The sequence below is a fragment of the Cervus canadensis genome, chromosome X (assembly GCF_019320065.1).
Source record: "Cervus canadensis isolate Bull #8, Minnesota chromosome X, ASM1932006v1, whole genome shotgun sequence".
Classification (NCBI taxonomy): domain Eukaryota; kingdom Metazoa; phylum Chordata; class Mammalia; order Artiodactyla; family Cervidae; genus Cervus; species Cervus canadensis.
The window spans coordinates 145,214,148-145,233,420 of NC_057419.1; the positions used below are offsets into that span (position 1 = coordinate 145,214,148).

General features: G+C 45.6%; 1 protein-coding gene across 1 annotated transcript in view; it reads right to left on the reverse strand.

Moving 5' to 3' along the window:
• Window positions 1–19,273, reverse strand: part of MPP1 (membrane palmitoylated protein 1) — a 28,665-nt gene that overhangs the window by 2,842 nt on the left and 6,550 nt on the right. Inside the window, exons 2-10 of the mRNA XM_043459300.1 lie at window positions 14,205–14,348; window positions 13,745–13,823; window positions 12,759–12,844; window positions 7,065–7,133; window positions 5,290–5,486; window positions 3,174–3,280; window positions 2,342–2,422; window positions 1,476–1,556; window positions 172–374 (exon numbers count right to left, since the gene is read on the reverse strand). Of these exons, the coding sequence (XP_043315235.1) occupies window positions 172–374; window positions 1,476–1,556; window positions 2,342–2,422; window positions 3,174–3,280; window positions 5,290–5,486; window positions 7,065–7,133; window positions 12,759–12,844; window positions 13,745–13,823; window positions 14,205–14,348 (1,047 nt within the window). The remainder of the gene's footprint in view (window positions 1–171; window positions 375–1,475; window positions 1,557–2,341; window positions 2,423–3,173; window positions 3,281–5,289; window positions 5,487–7,064; window positions 7,134–12,758; window positions 12,845–13,744; window positions 13,824–14,204; window positions 14,349–19,273) is intronic.

A 19,273-nucleotide genomic window follows, 5' to 3' on the forward strand; every position in this document is an offset into this window, starting at 1 on the left:
TCTTAGGGCCTCGCCAAGGCCAGGACTGTCTCTGGCACGGCTGGACCAGCTCTTCCTCCCAGTGACCCCAGTGACAGCCCGTGAAGCCAGGGTGCACGCCCTGCAGGTTCCCCCGAGCTGTGCTCTTCAGCACCCTGCTCCCATCTACTCTGGTCTTCCCTGCCAACCCACCTGAGGCTCGATGTCCAGGATGGCGACCTTGTCCTGCTTGTGAATCTGGTGCACAGTCTCGAACTTGGTGCCGAACATGTTGCCCTGGTAGCTGCCGAACTCCAAGAACTCATTGGCGGAGATGCTCCGCGTCATCTCCTCCGTGGAGATGAAGTGATATTCCTTGCCATCTTCTTCACTCTTCCTGGCCGGCCGTGTCGTATCTGCACCCCGAGAACCCTGATCAACCCCTGAGCCACTTGGGGGCCCCCCTCCATGGCTCCCGGGGGCACAGACCCTGGCATCGCCACTGCCACCCCAGCTGCTTTTAGTGCAGGGGCTTCTGATTCAGGGAATCTTCTAAAGGATTCCCTGGTGGCTCAGATGGTACAGCATCTACCCACAACATGGGAGACCCGGGTTCGATCCCTGGGTCCAGAAGATCCCCTGGAGAAGGCAATGGCCACCCACTCCAGTACTCTTGCTTAGAAAATTCCATGGATGGAGGAGCTGGGTAGGCTACGGTCCACAGGGGTCACCAAGAGTCGGATACGACTGAGCGACTTCACTTTCTTATTCAGGACCCTCAGGGCCTGACTCAAGAAAATGAGTGGGCCGGGAACACGTTTAAATGCTCCAGAGTGAGCGCCCATCCTCCTGCCGTCATAAAGTTGCCTCTCTCTCCAACACCAACCCCAGGGACACAGAAGCTGGAAATCTTTGCAGAGCAGATCCGCAGAGACTTCACAAGTGGTCCAGTGGTTAAGACTCCACCCTCCAATGCAGGCTGGGGCACACGTTTGAACCCTAGTCAGGGAACTAAGATCCCACGTGCCGTGCAGTGTCGTGAAAAAATTAAAAAAAAAAATAAATAAAACCGATCACAGGCTATAGTCTGGATTTCTGGGAAGCACACTGAAAGTCTCCCTTCTTTGACCCAACTTCTCCTTACCTTTCACCCACTCTTGCGAACTCAGTTTGCATTTTAAGTTATTGAATGACCCTAAGTGTCACTATGTCTCTTATGCAGACCAACAGCGAAACTACTTTGTTAGTTGCAGCAACTCTGGGGACAAATTTGTATCTTTCCAAATGATCTTTTCTTTTGATCATCAAACATTTGGGGGAAAAAAATCACAAAGAAGGGACCTCCCTGGCCATCTAGTGGTTAGGGCTCTATGTCTTTGCTGCCAAAGCGTGGGTTCAGTCCCTGGCCAGGGAGATTGGGATATCCCGGGCTATGTGGCATGGTCAAGAAGGAAAAAGAAATCACAGAAAGACAGACCACTATGAAACCACGGCCCTCAGGCCCCTGAGCTACTCACACGGGGCAGGGTATGAGAACTTGTCCGGGTTCTGGCTGAGCAGGGCATTCTTGATGTGGCTGCGGCCCACCCCGCTGGCTCCTGCGTGGACAGAAGAGACAGGCATGCAGATCAATGCTTCCATTTCTTTCCCCAGAAACAAAGACAGGGCTAGAAAGAGGATTAACACTTGGGTTTTCATCTCTCAGAGCTCACGATCAGTGACAGGTCAAAGCAAAGTGCATGGGCTTCTGAAGGGCTGGGGTCAGGAGGATCAAGGGTTTCAGGGCCTAGTGTCCCGATGACAATTCAGAACACAGCTGTCTTTGGCACATAGGAGCTGGCTACCACAGGGCATTTTCGGTTTCTTTCTGAAGGCTATTTGCCTTCCTAGACTCCCCCCAAATGAATGGAACAGGCTCTTCCTGCAAGTTTAAACAGAACCTTAATACCGATCCTCTAACCAACTAACCTTTTTGCTGTAGAGACAGGGAGGACTTGCTCCATTTCAAAGAGCCCTAAATCTTTTTCTGGAGAACGCAAGCATAGGCCTAGAGCATCCCTACTGCTGGCCAGACGGATAAAACACCTAAAAGAATTAGTCGCTGAAAACCGTATCAGGTTTACGCTCTCTAGCAACGTGAACCAAGGTGAGTCCTGGTAAGGGCTCAGAAAACTCTTAAATCTGCTCCATATGGAGGCCCAAGACACAGTTCTCACTTCCTTTTCTTCCTCACTGCCTACTTTTTTTTGAAGGAACAGAATGGGGAGAAGACATGGAGGTAGGTTACATCCTCCAGGCAGGGAGGCAATGGAGGTAGGGTACATCCTGCAGACAGTGGAACACAAACAGAAATGTGTCCAGTAGCAAAGCAACAAGAAGATACCGATGAGAACCAGGGTCTTCCTCTTGAACGCGGGCAGCCGAACCACTTCCTCGTAGGAAACAACATCCAACTGGTCAAAAACTAGGGACAAAGAAAAGCAAGCCAAGGTCATCCCAGAGCTGGGCAAACTGGGCAGGCTGAGATCAGCCAGACAGGCTCAGACACTGGTGGGGACAACTGCAGGTGGGGCTGACCTTTGATGGTGGGTGCCCTTCCTTGGGGTCTATGTCTTGGTTTTCCCAACACCCCCTGCCATTGAAACTCAACATGGCTGTTGGTCAGTTCTTTGCACTCAAACTTTCTGTAAGCTTTTGGCCCCAGCTATCAGCCCTAGCACCGTCATCTCCCCAGTACCGCCTGCACTGGCCCTTGTCTCAGGGGACGTGAGTGTCATCCTGACTCTGATCCTGCTGCCTCCCATGTCACACAACTGCCCTCTACGGCTCCGTGAAGACTCCTGACCTAGCAGGTGCTTTCAGGTCCTGTGATTTGCTCCTATCTTTCTCGTAAATGCTCCCCGCAGGAAGGAAGCATTTAACAGACAATAGCTTAGTCATGGATGATTCTTCCTTTCTTATCTAAAACCTGCTTGTGCCCACAGCAGGTAAAGAACACAGTCAGAGTTAGTTCAGGAAAACAGGCCGCTGTCTGAGGCAGCTCGAACCCTGCACTGGGTCAGACTGATGTCGGCTGATGTATTGAGAAAGGTCTGGAAGGTGGTCAGGGTGGATCCCTGGGGGCAGCCTTCCTCCCACATGCCCTGAGTGTGTGGAGCCGGGGAGAGGGATATGGTCACAGGAGACCAGGAGCAGCGGCGAGTCAGGGAGCGTACTTGCGCTGTGCTTCGCCAGGTACTTGTCTTTGTACTTCTTCTTTTTCCCAAAGGGGCTGCAGCTAGGGGCCTCACTCGGAGCAGAATGGGCCCCACTCGCCACTCGCCTGGAGGGAAGAGACAACAGAGGACATCAGTGGTTTCTTGATGCAAAAGCCCTGGGTCATTTGCCTGTGCAGTCCCTCTACATGAAACCCCTAGAACCATCTGCCTCCGGCCCTTTCTCTCAAGGCATTATTTACAATAGCCAAGACATGGAAACAACCTACATGTCCGCCAACAGATGAACAGATAAAGAAGATGTAACATGCACATATGCGCATGTGCACACACACAGAGGAATATTACTCAGCCATTAATAAAAAGAATGAAACTCTGCCAATTACAATAACATGGATGGACCTAGAGAGTCCATGTTAGAGGCTTAGTGAAAACTCAGAGAAAAACAAAACTCTAAGTTATCACTTGTATGTGAAATCTAAAATATAAAACGAACGAATGAATGAGACAAAACGAACAGACTCACAGATATGGAGGACAAACTCGTGGTTACCACTGAGGAAAAGGAAGAGGGAGGGGCAATATAGGCATAGAGGATTAAGAGGTATCAATACAAAAACTGCTATGCATAAAATAAATAAGCTACAAGGATGTATTATATAGTATAGGGACATAAGGCCATTATTTTATAACTTTAAATGGAATATAACGACTCCCCTGGCAATGCAGTGCTTAGAGCTCTGCACTTTCACTGTCAAGGGTGTGGGTTCAACGCATGTTTGAGAAACTAAGATCCTGCAAGCTACACGGCACAGCCAGAAAAAACAAAGAGTATAACATATAAAATAAATACTGTTTTCTATGTTTCTCTAGTGTTCTCCATGTTTTCTTGGGGTTTTATACTTTCTAGTCTAACACTTTGGTATTTAATCCCTTTTATTTTTGTAAATGGTGTCAAAAATATTCTAATTTTATTTTGTAAAATAAATGTAGTTGTCCAGTTTTCCTAGCACCACTTATTGAAGACACTGTCTTTTCTCCTTTGCATGTTCTTACCTCCTCTGTCATAGGTTAATTGATATTAAGTACATGTGTTTATTTCTGGGCTCTCTGTTCCATTCCATTGATCTGTGTGTCTGTTTTTGTGCCAGTACTATGCTATTTTTTTAACTTTTTATTTTGTATTGGGGTATAGCCAATTAATAATATTGTGACAGTTTCAGGTGGACAGCAAAAGGACTCAGCCATCCGTATACGTGTATCCATTCTCCCCCAAACTCCCCTCCCACCCAGGCTGCTACATAGCAGTGGAGGACTATGCTCTTTTGATGACTGTAGGTTTGTAGTATACTCTGAAGTCAGGGACTGTCCTAAGTCCAGCTTTGTTCTTTTTTCTTAAGATTGCATTGGCAACTCAGGGCTGTTTTTTGTGTGTGTGTGTGGTTCCAAATAAGTTTCATGACTGTTCTACATTGGTGAAAAATTTTACGGGTGTTTTGCTAGTGATGGCAATCCAACTTGGGGACAGGGATAACCTTTTCTATGTACCACAAATATGCATAAAGGACACATCCTTAAAATCTGACTGTTCTCAGCAGGACTCAGAGTCTGCCTACAATGCGGGAGACCTGGGTTCGATCCCTGGGTCGGGAAGATCCTCTGGAGAAGACAATGGCCACCCACTCTAGTCCTCTTGCCTAGAAAATTCCATGGATGGAGGAGCCTGGTGGGCTACAGTCCATGGGGTCGCAAAGAGTTGGACGTGACTGAACGACTTCACTTTCACTTTTTCTGCAGAACTCAAGAAGATCATGGTTCAGAAGGGCACTGGGGGAGGGGAGATGGAGTCCCAGTGCCACAGCCTGCTTTGTAAGCTTAGGGAAAGCACTTGTGGCCACAGAGATCCGTGGATGCAGGGAGAACTCGTCAGGCTCCTTTAGCCATAAAACAGCCAGTCAAGCTCATAAGGGCATCATTGCCCCTGCCCCCGTCCATTCTGCTAGGAAAACTGGGAAGTTGGCCTCATTGAGCAACAGAAAGGATACACAGCATGACAGATTGCAGAAGTTGGGCAGTTCTCTGTGGCAGGCGTGGGTCCTTGTCCATTGTGGCTCACCATTCCTGCAGCTCAGGGGAGGGGATCAGGCCCGCTGACTCCTGGGACGAGCCTTCCACCCGCCCCTGCCACCAGTTGCTGTCATCCTTGTTGATGATCTGTATGACGTCCCCTGTGACGAACTTCAGTCCCGCCTCCTTGCAAGGGATCAGGTTGTCCTTTCTGGGGTCATAGTCGAACTGCGCACGCATGAACATCTGAAAACGCAGGCAAGGGGCGCTGCATTAGTGGAAAGTTTGGCTGTAAATAAGCAGGGTCTGCACTGCCTAGACAGCAGGGAGGCAAAGACGCTGTGTGGTTACTAGGACTCAGCTGTCCACTCTGGAGTACAAAGCAGCTACTTTTATAAATGTGCCCCAAGTCTTGCTGCTGATATCACATAAAATAAGAAGATCATTTCCAACCAAAGCAAATCAAAACAAATCAAGCAAATAAAATGTGTTTGATTATCAAATTATCAAATAAAAACAACACCTACTATGCTTGAAATTTAGTATTTTTTCATACACGGAAGCCAAAAAGACTGGAAGAAGCTATTAAGTTAGAAGTTAATACCAGCTATCTTGGATAGGAAGATCAGGGGTGTAAATCCAACCCAGAGAAAGAAAGAAAGCAGGAAGGAGCAGAAAGCAATGAAACGGAAAAAATAGGGTTGAAAGGATCAAGAGAGGCAACACTGGTTCTCTGAAGATTCATGAAATTCAGGCCGACTAAAAAATGAGAGAAGACTCCACTTCCCAGCAGACAGCAAAGTGTAACACCACCAACACAACGGCCAAAAGGAAGGGGGAAAATGCCAGAGAATTCTCAGCAAGGATGTGGTGGAGCTGGAACTGGAAAATGGTACAGCTACCTTGGAAAACAGTTGCACAATATTACCAGTTGAACATGCTCCACAACTCATCAGAAATGCCCTGAAACTCAGAAATACTGAGGTTCATGGCAGCACTGTTTTTTGTTTTTTTGTAAGAACCAAAAAGCTGGAATTGCTGAAGGCCCTCAAGAGCATGTTCATATGAGAAAGAAGAAGGAATCACATGTACACCCACGGCTGATTCATGTGAATGTATGGCAAAAATCACCACAATATTGTAAAGTGATTAGCCTCTGATTAAAATTTTTAAAAAAACATTTAAAATTTCAAACAAACAAAAAAAGAAGGAATCACCAGTTGCTACAGCAGAGACTTCATACCCAGTGAACAAAACGAGACGCTAAAGGATTCGTACTGTGTGAGTCAATTTACACAAATTCCCAAAAGGGGCAAAACTCATCTCTGGAGTCAGAAGTCAGGGTTGGTGGACTCTAAATGGGGATGGGGACTCTCAGGGTGCTGGTCACATAGGTGTGTTAAGTTTGTGAAAATTCATCTAGTTTTATACTTACGATTTGCATACTTTGTTGTCTATGTGCCCATATATACCAAAACTTCAATCTTAAAAAGTTTACTTGACAAGAAAATTATACCATCACACTTTAAGTAACCTGGGACAGAAACTTCAGATTGATTTTTGTCAAAGTTCATCTGCCCAAGCGATTTCCCTCCTAAGCCACGATGCGCTGTGTGTGACGGGGGGCCACAGAATCAGGAGATGGGCCTTTGGTCTCACATGCAGGACATGCAGCAAAGGCCTGCCAGTCTGCAACATGTGTCAATTTGGCTCAGAGAGTACTAGGCAGCTCCACTGATTAGAATCACACATTCAATCAAATTCTGAGAACATCCTGGGTCTGAATCCTGCTGTCACCGCAACAGAGAAAATGCTGCCACCTACTTGCAGTGCCGGAAGTCGATTTTGCTGGTTGGGAATTACTTTCAATGAGATCATTCCTTTGGTTTCTTTCTATTACAAAAAGAAACAAGAAATAACTGTTAAGTAAAATGAACTTGGCTGACTGGAGGTATCATGAAGTCATTTTTCCCCTCCTAAAGGCCCATGAGGTTTTATTTTTTTCCCCAATAGCCACCATTGCACTTTGAAATGTTGTAGCACAACAGTTTCTTCGAGACAGAAATGTCATGTGCCCCGTAAACCAGCATAACAACAGGAACCAAAGGCTAATGATTGTCCCTCCTCTTCACCAGTGACCACAAAAGATCCCCAGAAGTACTTAAAATGAACCCCTAAAATGAACACATATGTCCACACTTTTCTATACAATACAAACATGTACAGATATTCATACACATATTCATATTTATGCATTTTTGTTGTTTTTAACAAAATGGGATTATACTATAAGCATGACTCAATGACTTGTTTCCAGGTCGATATATGAAGGTCTCACTCACTCTCTCTGATGGCTCAGCTACATTCCTTGTGTGCCGGCGGCCTCAGCCACCATCCCCATTAGTGGGCGTGTCCACTGTCGCCAGTCTTTGTTTTTTCTTCTACAACCTGCGCTTCCCTGGCGGCTCAGACAGTAAAGTGCCTGCCCACAATGCGGGAGACCCGGGTTCGATCCCTGGGTCGGGAAGATCCCCTGGAGAAGGAAATGGCCACCCACTCTAGTACTCTTGCTTAGAAAATTCCACGGATGGAGGAGCTGGGTGGGCTACAGCCCAGGGGGTTGCAAAGAATCAGACATGACTGAGTGACTTCACTTTCTTTCTTACAACCTGCTGGCAGAGACCCCCTTCAACATATGTCCTTATATATTTGCATTTGATTTGTACAGACTAGAACCCCATGAGAGAAATGTGGAATCAAATGGTAAAAACACTTTTAGAGCTATCCTCAACTTATGTTTCCACAGACATTCCACTCTCACCAGGAGAAACTCTATAGGACCAACAACCGAGTTTCTTCCACAAAGATCAGATCAGAAAACAGAAGGATTCAGAGTCTTAAACGATGTATCCATCAACCACAGTGTGTGGATATGACCTGGATCCTGATGCAAATACCCAAAGCACGTGCCCCAGACCCAGGTGGTAGTAATTATTGTTGTTGTTGGGTTGCCCAGTCATGTCTGACTCTTTGTGACCCCATGGACCACAGCACGCCAGGCCTTCCTGTCCATCACCAACTCCCGGAGTTTACTCAAACTCAGGTCCATCTAGTTGGGGATGCCATCCAACCATCTCATCCACTGTCGTCCCCTTCTCCCCCTGCCTTCAATCTTTCCCAGCATCAGGGGCTTTTGTTCCACTCTATCTTTAGGCCTTCCCCTCTGTGAACAGCCCCTTCATTCAGCACTTTATCCACCTTCTGAAGTGGGTCACCTGTCTCCTGCCGGGACCCTGGCTGGAGTGTTTCACACTCACCAGCCTGAGGAGCTGACTTGTATCCTCACAGTGTACCCTGCACAGAACACATTCCTCTGCACCTGGCCTTCATCATTTCCTCTCAATAGAATGTGATGCACAGGTTTTTTTCTGAGCCCACGGCAAGGCTGTATCCCTTAGTCTTGAAACAACTTTTTCAAATATATGAACATTCAAAATTTACACTTCTTTTTGATTTGTGTAAATATAATCAACTATATAAAATTTATTTGTGTCATGTGGCAAAATATACCATATACAATAAACTTGGAAACATAATGGGCTTCCCTTGTAGCTCAGTCGATAAAGAATCTGCCTGCAGTGCAGCAGACCCAGGTTCAATCCCTGTGTTGGGAAGATCCCCTGGAGAAGAACATGGCAACCCACTCCAGTACCCTTGCCTGGAAAATCTCATGGACAGAGGAGCCTGGTGGGCTGAAGACCACAGGGCTGCAAACAATCAGGCATGACTGAGCAACTAACACTGACTTACTTACTGGAAACATATTATTGTGCATATAATAGGCAGACAGTTAATAACCAATTTTCAAGTGCTTCTAAACTTTGTTATATGGGCTTTCCTGGTGGCTCAGATGGTAAAGAATCTGCCTGCAATGCCAGAGACCCGGGTTCGATCCTTGGGTTAGGAAGATCCCCTGGAGAAGGAAATGGCAACCCACTCCAGTATTCTTGCCTGGAGAATTCCATGGACGGAGGAGCCTGGTGGGTTACATTCCATGGGATCACAAAGAGGTGGACACGACTGAGCAACTAACAATCAGGCTCACTCAAACTCTGTTATAAAAAGATAACCAACCCAATAGACAACAGGGCAAAAAGATACAAGAAGGAAAAGCATATGGCCAATGAGCTCTTGAAAAGTGCTCAACTTTGGCTCTGGGAATAAAATTAGAAAAATAAAGCAACCATGAAGTACTTTGCACCCATCAGATTGGCAGAAATTTAAAAGGAATGTTAACATGTAATTCTGGCAATGTTCAGTTTTCTCATCTCTGGTTCAAACCACACTTGTCTTCGAGTTTCTATTCTCTGCTTTATTCCCATGCTAAGTGCCTGAGGGGTGCTTCCTACCAGCAGTGGCCAATGACGCCCAAATACTCCATGTGATTTTTCCTGCTTTCCTTACAGGAATGGTCTCCACTGTGTGCAGGGCTAAAGAACCACGGTGAAGAATCTGGAGGGGCAAACACCCAGCACAACTGAATCTAGAGGACACGTTCAATGTCTCATCTCAGTTCAGTTCAGTCGCTCAGTCATGTCCGAATCTTTGGAATCCCATGGAGTTCAGCAGGACAGGCTTCTCTGTCTATCACCAACACCCAGAGCATGCTCAAACTCATGCCCATCAAGTTGATGATGCCATCCAACCATCTCGTCCTCTTCTGTCCCCTTCTCCTCCTGCCCTCAATCTTTCCCAGCATCAGGGTCTTTTCAAATGAGTCAGTTATTTGCACCAGGTGGCCCAAGTATTGGAGTTTCAGCATCAGTCCCTTCAATGAATACTCAGAACTGATTTCCTTTAGGATGGACTGGTTGGATCTCCTTGCAGTCCAAGGGACTCTCAAGAGTCTTCTCCAACACCACAGTTCAAAAGCATCAATTCTTTGGCACTCAGCTTTCTTTATGGTCCAACTCTCACATCTATGCATGACTCCTGGAAAAACCATAGCCTTGACTAGATGGACCTTTGTTGGCAAAGTGATGTCTCTGCCTTTTTTTTTTCCTGCTTTTTAATTTGCTGTCTAGGTTGGGGATAGCTTTTCTTCCAAGGAGCAAACATTTTTTAATTTCATGGCTGTAATCATCATCTGCAGTGATTTTGGAGCCCAAGAAATAAAGTCTGTCACTGTTTCCATTGTTTCCCCATGTATTTGGCATGAAGTTATGGGACTGGATGCCTTGATCTTAGTTTTTTTAAATGGTGAGTTTTAAGCCAGTTTTTTCACTCTCATGCTTCGCTTTCATCAAGAGGTTCTTTACTTCCTCTTCACTTTCTGCCATAAGGGTGGTGTCATCTGCATACCTGAGGTTATTGATATTTCTCCCGGCAATCTTGATTCCAGATTGTGCTTATCCAGCCTGGCATTTCTCATGATGTACTCTGCATGTAAACTAAATAAGCAGGGTGACAATATACAGCTTTGATGAACTCCTTTCCCAACTTGGAACCAGTCTGTTGTTCCATGTCCAGTTCTAACTGTTGCTTCTTGACCTGCATCCAGATTTCTGAGGAGGCAGGTGAGGTGGTCTGGTATTCCTATCTCTTGAAGAATTTTCCAGTTTGTTGTGATATACACAGTCAAAGGCTTTGACAGCAGTAGATGTTTTTCTGGAACTCTCTTGCTTTTTCTATGATCCAACAGATGTTGGCTATGTGATCTCTGGTTCCTCTGCCTTTTCTAAACCCAGCTTGAACATTTGGAAGTTCATGGTTCATGCATTGCTGAAGCCTGGCTTGGAGAATTTTGAGCATTACTTGCTAGTGTGTGAGATGAATGCAATTGTGCAGTAGTTTCAACATTCTTTGGCATTGCCCTTCTTTGGGATTGCAATGAAAACTGACCTTTTCCAGTCCTGTGGCCACTGCTGAGTATGTCAAATTTGCTGGCATATTGGGTGCAGCACTTTCACAACATCTTTTAGGATTTGAAATAGCTCAGCTGGAATTCTATCACCTCCACTAGCTTTGTTCGTAGTGACACTTCCTAAGGCCATCTTGGCTTTGCATTCCAGGATGTCTGGCTTTAGGTGAGTGATCACACCATCGTGGTTATCTGGGTCGTGAAGATCTTTTTGGTATAGCTCTTCTGTGTATTCTTGTCACCTCTTAATATCTTCTGCTTCTGTTAGGTCCATACCATTCCTGTCCTTTATTGTGCCCTTCTTTGCATGAAATGTTCCCTTGGTATCTCTAAGTTTCTTGAATAGATCTCTAGTCTTTCCCATTCTATTATTTTCCTCTATTTCTTTGCATTGATCACTGAGGAAGGCTTTCTTATCTCTCCTTGCTATTCTTTGGAACTCTGCATTTAGATGGTATATCTTTCCTTTTCTCCTTTGCTTTTTGCCTCTCTTCTTTTCTTAGCTATTTGTAAGGCCTCCTCAGACAACACTTTGCTTTTTTGCATTTCTTTTTCTAGGGAATGGTCTTGATAACCGCCTCCTGTACAATCTCACGAACCTCCGTCCATAGTTCTTCAGGCACTCTGTCTATCAGATCTAATCCCTTGAATCTTTTGTCACTTCCACTGTATAATTGTAAGGGATTTGATTTAGGTCATACCTGAATGGTCTAGTGGTTTACCCTACTTTCTCCATTTTAAGTCTGAATTTGGCAATAAGTAGTTCATGATCTGAGACACAGTCAGCTCCCAGTGTTGTTTTTGCTGACTGTATAGAGCTTCTCCATCTCTGGCTGGAAAGAATATAATCAATCTGAGATTGGTATTGACCATCTGGTGATGTCCATGTGTAGAGCCTTCTGTATTGTTGGAAGTGGGTGTTTGCTATGACCAGCGCTTTCTCTTGGCAAAGCTCTGTTTACCTTTGCCCTGCTTCATTCTGTACTCCAAGGCCAAATTTGCCTGTTACTCCAGGTATCTCCTGACTTCCTACTTTTGCATTCCAGTCCCCTATAATGAAAAGGACATCTCTTTGGGTGTTAGGTCTAGAATGTCTTATAGGTCTTCATAGAACCATTCAACTTCAGCTTCTTAAGCCTTAGTGGGGCATAGACTTGGATTACTGTGATATTGAATGGTTTGTCTTGGAAAGAAACAAGAGATCATTCTGTCATTTTGATTTTTCATCTATTAGTCCAATTGCTCTCTGTAAGAAATCTATAACAGAAGAATAGTGATTACTAGCATCTTTGTGTTATAGATGACTTAGAGAAGTGAATTCTGCTCCAAATCACGGGGCTGGAGTAAAGCAGAGTGGGATTCAGGGCTGCCGTTAAAGACTGAGGACTTCTGGCCCTCAGTACAGAGCTCTTTCTAGACAGACACTCTGGGTCATCTGCCTTGTTTTAGAAGTTTACTAAATGAAAACAGAGATTTGTCATTTCTTGAGTGATAAGAGGCCCTTCAATGAGGTATAAACACTTTCACAGGAAAATGTGGTACATGGACAGCAATCCTGATCCATGTTTCACCAAGACAAGGGAAGGGTGGATACCCACCATCGCCTTCTGCAGCTGATCTACCGAGTGATTAGTCACGTTTGTGCCGTTGATTTCTAGGATCTCGTCCCCAACGTGAAGCGAGCCTACCAACAAAAGAACACAGGTTCGGACAAGAGCTGTCAATAGGAGTCAAAACACTGCAGGAAAGAAACCGTGATTTGTAGCACGTGATGCAATAGATTGTGTAAAAAAACACAGGGTTGGAAGTATTCGACAACAAGAGACCGGAATATTCTATTGATGGCCCTCTGGGTCCTATGAGGACCAGCAAGCACTGGGAAGTTGACTATGTCATCTGCCTTGACGTCAGGACTCCAAGTGAAGAATAAAAGTACCTGATCCTCAAAATGTCCTAGAACTAGAGTGCCCCTGATCTCTGGGGCCTCTGATAACAGCTATACACACTAAAAGAAGACCAGAAAGTGAAGAACTTGGCACTCTGAAGTCACCAGCAAGCTTGATGATTTTTTGCTCTTAAGCTAAAACCTCCAAACAAAACCAAGTGGTCACGTTAATCACTGTTTAGAATCTATGTGATTCTCTGTGAAGAGTGGTTATCTTACCTGCACTCCCCTAGATACAAAGAAAAGTGCTTTAACTAACGGATGCATCTGCAAATTGATGACTGCTTCCCATGAAGGAGATACAGCAGTTACTGAAATATGTGTTAATGTCTATTTGCTTAGTTGTTTTTTTTTTTTTTTTCTGGCCATGCTGTTCAGCTAATGGAACCTTCGTTCCCCAACCAGTGATTGAACCAGGGCCCACGGCCGTGAGAATACTGAGTCCTAAATACTGATGTGCCAGGGAATTCCCTATTTTCTCATTTTAACTGGTAGCCCCAGGAGGCAGAGATGGTCTCTTTGCTTCACTGCTATGTATTCAGAGGCAAATAAAAGGGGTTGCATATAGTAATTGCTCAAATGTTACCTAAAGGGAAAAATAGTCATGTCACAAAGTATAGAAGAAGGTTGGACGTATACCTTGTCTGTGGACCATGCCCCCATGGAGAATTCTGGCCACCGTACACGACTGCTTCTCGTTCAGCTTCAGCGTGATTCCCTGGAAGACAGACAAGGCCATAGCATGCTTAACTGTGAGCTATTTCTGAGCTGATCTTTTTCTGTTTGTTTGTTTTAGTTCTATCAGTTTATGGCGACCAACCCTCCACCCTCATGTGCACGTGCTCAGTCCTGTAACCCCATGGACTGCAGCCCGACAGGCTCCTCTTTGTCCATGGGCGTTTCCAGGCAGGAATACTGGAGTTAGTTGCTGTTTCCGTCTCCAGGCTGAGCTGATCTTTAAGACATCTGAAAGTGATTTCTTGGGAGAAAGAGTTTCTGTCTCCACCACCTGGGGTGTCAACCATTGGAAGGAGGCAGGAAGCCTGCTCTGGAGGTGGGGGGGCGTTGGGGGGTGATGGTGGCAAAAAACAGGGGTTACCATGGGCTCCTCGGTGACCTTCTCAAACTGGATGAGCCGCACCTTCCGGGTCTCCTGGCCCTGAGTCTGGGCCGGGCTCCCTGGGGCAGCGGGCCCGTTGGTGTACATGTCTTCCATCACAGCACTCAGCTGGGGTGACACAGGCTGGCGGGGCAAAAGAGCAGAGGATTGGATGAAGCAAGTGGCTGAGGGGACCCCCAGGATGTCACTGCAGGTCTACAACACTTTACAGAAAGTGAAAGTGAAGTCACTGAGTCGTGTCCAACTCTTTGCAACCCCATGGACTGTAGCCCACCAGGTTCCTCCATCCAGGAAATTTTCTAAGCAAGAGTACTGGAGGGGTGGCCATTCCCTTCTCCAGGGGAACTTCCCGACCCAGGGATCAAACCCGGGTCTCTCACATTGCAGGCAGGTGCTTTACCATCTGAGCTACCAGGGAAGCCCAAGCTACGTAAACCTATGCTTATCTCCTTAGGCTGGTAGCCGACTGCATTCAACTTGATGGGCCATGTTATTTATCCAATGGGCCACCCCTCTCATCGGCCCAAGATGCCACGTGAACTGTGATCCCTTGACCCCAACCATGCAGACAGCACAGCCAGATGAATTACACTCTGGAAAGACTCTGCATGATACATCTGAAGTTAATTTAAGGCCTCTGGCCTGGGCAGGACAGACAGAAGGCTGGTCTTGGTAATCCACGGTGCCAGGTCAACCCCGCATGGGCAGCAGGGATGTTCATCCCCACCTGACTTTCTAGACAAAACCAGACAGTTGGCAGTGCCAAAGAGAAAAGGTGAGACAGCCAAGCTTTGAGAAAAGCAGCACAGTGCATTGTCAAAACCGGGGAGGAAGCAGAGGTGCCTTCTATCTGACACGAAAGAGCCAAATGACAGCATGACAACTAAAAAATATAAAGACCTTGAAGTAAAGAAACTCCCCTGAGACAGGCAAAGGTTTAGTAGGCAGAGAGAGCAATAATCATAGATGCGGACAACTGATCCCATCAAAACTAACACCTTCTCACCAAAAGACGATCAAGAGCTATGAAGGCATGGCACAGCCTGACTGTAAAAGCTGCAATACATACATCTGACAGAGACTTATTTATACCAGAACATGTGAAGAATTTTTATGACTCAATAACAGGATGACAAGCGAGGAAAAGACAGACAGAACATTTGAACAGATGCTTCATTTCAGAAGGCCACATGCACTACAAGAGCCTACAAGCACTGTAATCAGGGAAATATTGGGTGGGTCAAAAAATTCTTTTGGGCTTTTTCATAAGATGTACTAGGGAGCTGATGGCGAAAAAGACAAGTTTAGCACACACGGATCTTAGGCCCGTCAACCACACTTCGAGGTGTTCACCCAAAAGAAAAGACACAGGGTTGCACATGGATGTTCACAGGGCTTTATTCACCCACAGGAGGTGGCAGAAACAAGAAAAGGACCAAAATGTTGACACAGGGGTCAACATGCATCAGTCTGAAAAGTGTGATGTTGAGTGAAAGAAGCTTTAGGCAAAAGAGTACACATTAGATGAGCCCATTCGTGAGGTTTTTAGAACATGCCAAAACGACAGTAACAACGTTGAAGATGGTGGTTGCCTCTGATGGGATGGGAAGGGGTAAACTGGGTAGAGTATGAGAGAAACTTCTGGAGTGTTGATGCTCCAAACTGTGATCAGGGTTGGGGAAGCACAGGTGTATGTATTTATTCAAACTCATCCAGTACATTTCACCGGATGGGCCTTGGACCACAAAATTTAAAAAAAAATCATATAGAAATACTGAATACTAATCCATGATATGCACACTGAAGCCTTTAGGGGTGAACTGCTCTGATGCTTGCAACTTTTTTTTAAAAAAACAAGATTCATTTATTTATTTTATGGCTGTGTTGGATCTTAGTTGCTGCTGCTGGGCTTTTCTCTAGATGTGGCAAGTGGCCTTCTCATCCCAGTGGTTTGTCCTGTTGCAAGGCACAGGCTGTAGGCACAGGGTTCAGTCACAGAATTTACTTTGAAGTGCAAAAAAAAAAAGGTGAATAAATGGCTTGTGGATAGACACGTGACAAAGCATCCATGGCCACATGTTAATGGTAGAATCTAGGAGGTATGTCAAATGGAAGCTACTATCAAATTGTTCGTTCTTTGCAGTGGGTTTGAAAATTTGCAGATAAAACACTGGAAGGAATGGCATCAGGAGAGTGAGAAAAGGCCACAGAGCATGGAACTGGGACCCTCGGGTGCTGTCCTACTGTGGATGGACTTTGGAATTTTAAGAACAGTGTGGCTCTGACATCACACGCCAATGAGAATAAATGGATGGATCTCCTTGAAACATTCCTCAGTCTCCTTTGCTGGTTCTTCCTCCTCTTTCTAACTTAACTGCTCTTGAAGTAACCCAGGGCTTGGAGAAGGGCAAGGAGCACTCTGAAAATGCTCCCACCCACTCCAGGTCAAATATCCGATCAGGACGACAGGGAAGGATTCCGCTGCACATGGACGGTGGCTGCGATCCAGCCATAGTGGGGGTGGGGGTGCCCCTCAGAGACCATGGGGAGGGAAGATCTTCCCAATGGGTGGGACCAGGAGAAGGACACCTCATCAGCCAGTTGGTGGCAAAGGAGAAACAGGAAGATTCCCCAGGGAGGAACAGCTAGCCCCATCTATGTGTCTGTCTCTCAAGATCTATTGCAATCAGGGAAGTCCTAAGAAAGAGAAACTGCCCGGGCAGCAGCTAGCACTTCTTCAAACTCACGTGACACGGCCTTCCACAGCGCTATGAAAGCAGAAGCATCTAACAAAGGATTGTATTTAGCAAAGTAACTGATGAGACGTAACTGATGTAACTCAGGACACCAGAGCTACAGGGCACTTCAAGGCCATCTACAGTAGATGAGTTACCTCTATGTCTGTGCAAGGTGTCCTAGCACACACAGATACTGTGGAGCCACGAAAAGGAGGTTCAGGGGTTGATCTTGAAGAAATGTTGTTAAGTGAAAAAAAAGGGGGAGGAGGAAAGGTATGCTGTGAAACAGAAGAAAATCTTCATATCTGCTTGTAAACGTGCCATCTCTCTCTGCAAGGACAAGTGAACAACACAGAGGAACTGGGAGACAAGAGAAGGGGCTCAGAAGAAAACTGAATTCATTTCAGATTAATCTCTAAACAGGCACATGAAAGCCTTCTCTTGTGGCAAGATAGAATTTTCCTAAATGAGTGTCATTTAGGTTCAAGTTGGGAGCTTAAGGATTTGTGTGTAGTGTAGACCCTGTTTTTTTGTTTGTTTGTTTTTTAGATATTCATTTATTTGGCTGTGCTGGGTCTCAGTTGCAGCCTGCAGGATCTAGTTCCCAGAGGAGGGATTGAACCCACAGAAAAGTCTGAGCCTGGGAAAAGTCCCTGGGCCCTATTGAAAGGAGAGCCCAAGGTGGGAGGGTAAATAGAAACCCAAACACACAAAAAAGGAAGTCATGAGGATGAGAGATTTCAAAAATGTTCCAGCAGACAGCAGAGCTGAGAATGTGCACCCAGAAGAAACAAGCTGGGGAGGACTGCAGGAAGGAGGAAGCTGGTGTCTCATCAACCAGAACTGGAGAACCGGCTGTCCCAGGATGCACAAGGGGCTGAGAAAAGAAGAACTGAGTTGGGCGTCTGGTCATCCTGAACAAGATTGGGGAGAAGCTGTATCAGTGAGAAACAGAATAAAGCTGTTGGGTTGGCCACCAGTCAGAATAATACAAAAGCCTCTACCGATGTTCCCTTTTTAGCATCGACCTACAGCAAGTTGCAAAACAATTGTAGGTAAAGAACAGACTGTCAATGTTAGAACCTTGACAACATCAAGGTCCACACACATAGGACAGAAAAGAATGAAGGGAAGGATATTCCGATCTTGGGAGACCAGTGAGAAGGGAAGCCGCCAAAGGAATGAATGGAGAATTTTTAGTTCAGCTGGATTTTGGCCATACGCTTGGGTTGCATTTAGTGACAGTCAGAAGGCTTGTCCTTGTGGAACCAAGGATTCACTGCTTGCCACAACTAGAGAAAACCTGTGCTCAGCCATGAAGACCCAGCAGAGACAAAAACAGAAAAACAAACCAGTGCTATTAAAAAAAAAAAAAGAAAGAAAGAAAGAAAACCATAACGAAATATCACCACATAGCCATCAGAGCAGCTATGATCAAAACCAGTGACAAAACTAAATAGTCGTAAGGATGGAAAGAAACTGAATCTCTCTTCCATGGCTGGTGCCAATGTAAAATGGGACAGCCATTCAGGAAATCAGGTGCTTTCTTAGAAAACAAAATGAGTACTTCACAAGTCAGCAATGCTGCTAAAGAATCATCTGCAATGCGGGAGACCTGGGTTCGACCCCTGGGTTGGGAAGATCCCCTGGAGAAGGGAAAGGCTACCCACTCCAGTATTCTGGCCTGGGGAATTCCACAGACTACATAGTCCATAGGGTTGCCAAGAGTCAGACGTGACTGAGTGACTTTCACTGTCTTCACTGTACTGGAACAAGACAAATGTGAGTGCAAAACCTGCTACATGAAGGTTTGTACCTGGGCTGGATGAAGCATAAGCTGGAATCAAGATTGCCGGGAGAAATATCAATAACCTCAGATATGCAGATGACACCACCCTTATGGCAGAAAGTGAAGATGAAGTAAAGAGCCTCTTGATGAAAGTGAAAGAGGAGAGTGAAAAAGTTGACTTAAAGCTCAACATTCAGAAAACTAAGATGATGGCATCTGGTCCCATCACTTCATGGGAAATAGATGGGGAAACAGTGGAAACAGTGGCTGATTTTATTTTGGGGGGCTCCAAAATCACTGCAGATGGTGATTGCAGCCATGAAATTAAAAGACGCTTACTCCTTGGAAGGAAGGTTACGACCAACCTAGACAGCATATTAAAAAGCAGAGACATTACTTTGTCAACAAAGGTCTGTCAAGTCAAGGCTATGGTTTTTCCAGTAGTCATGCATGGATGTGAGAGTTGGACTATAAAGAAAGCTGAGCGCCGAAGAATTGATGCTTTTGAACTGTGGTATTGG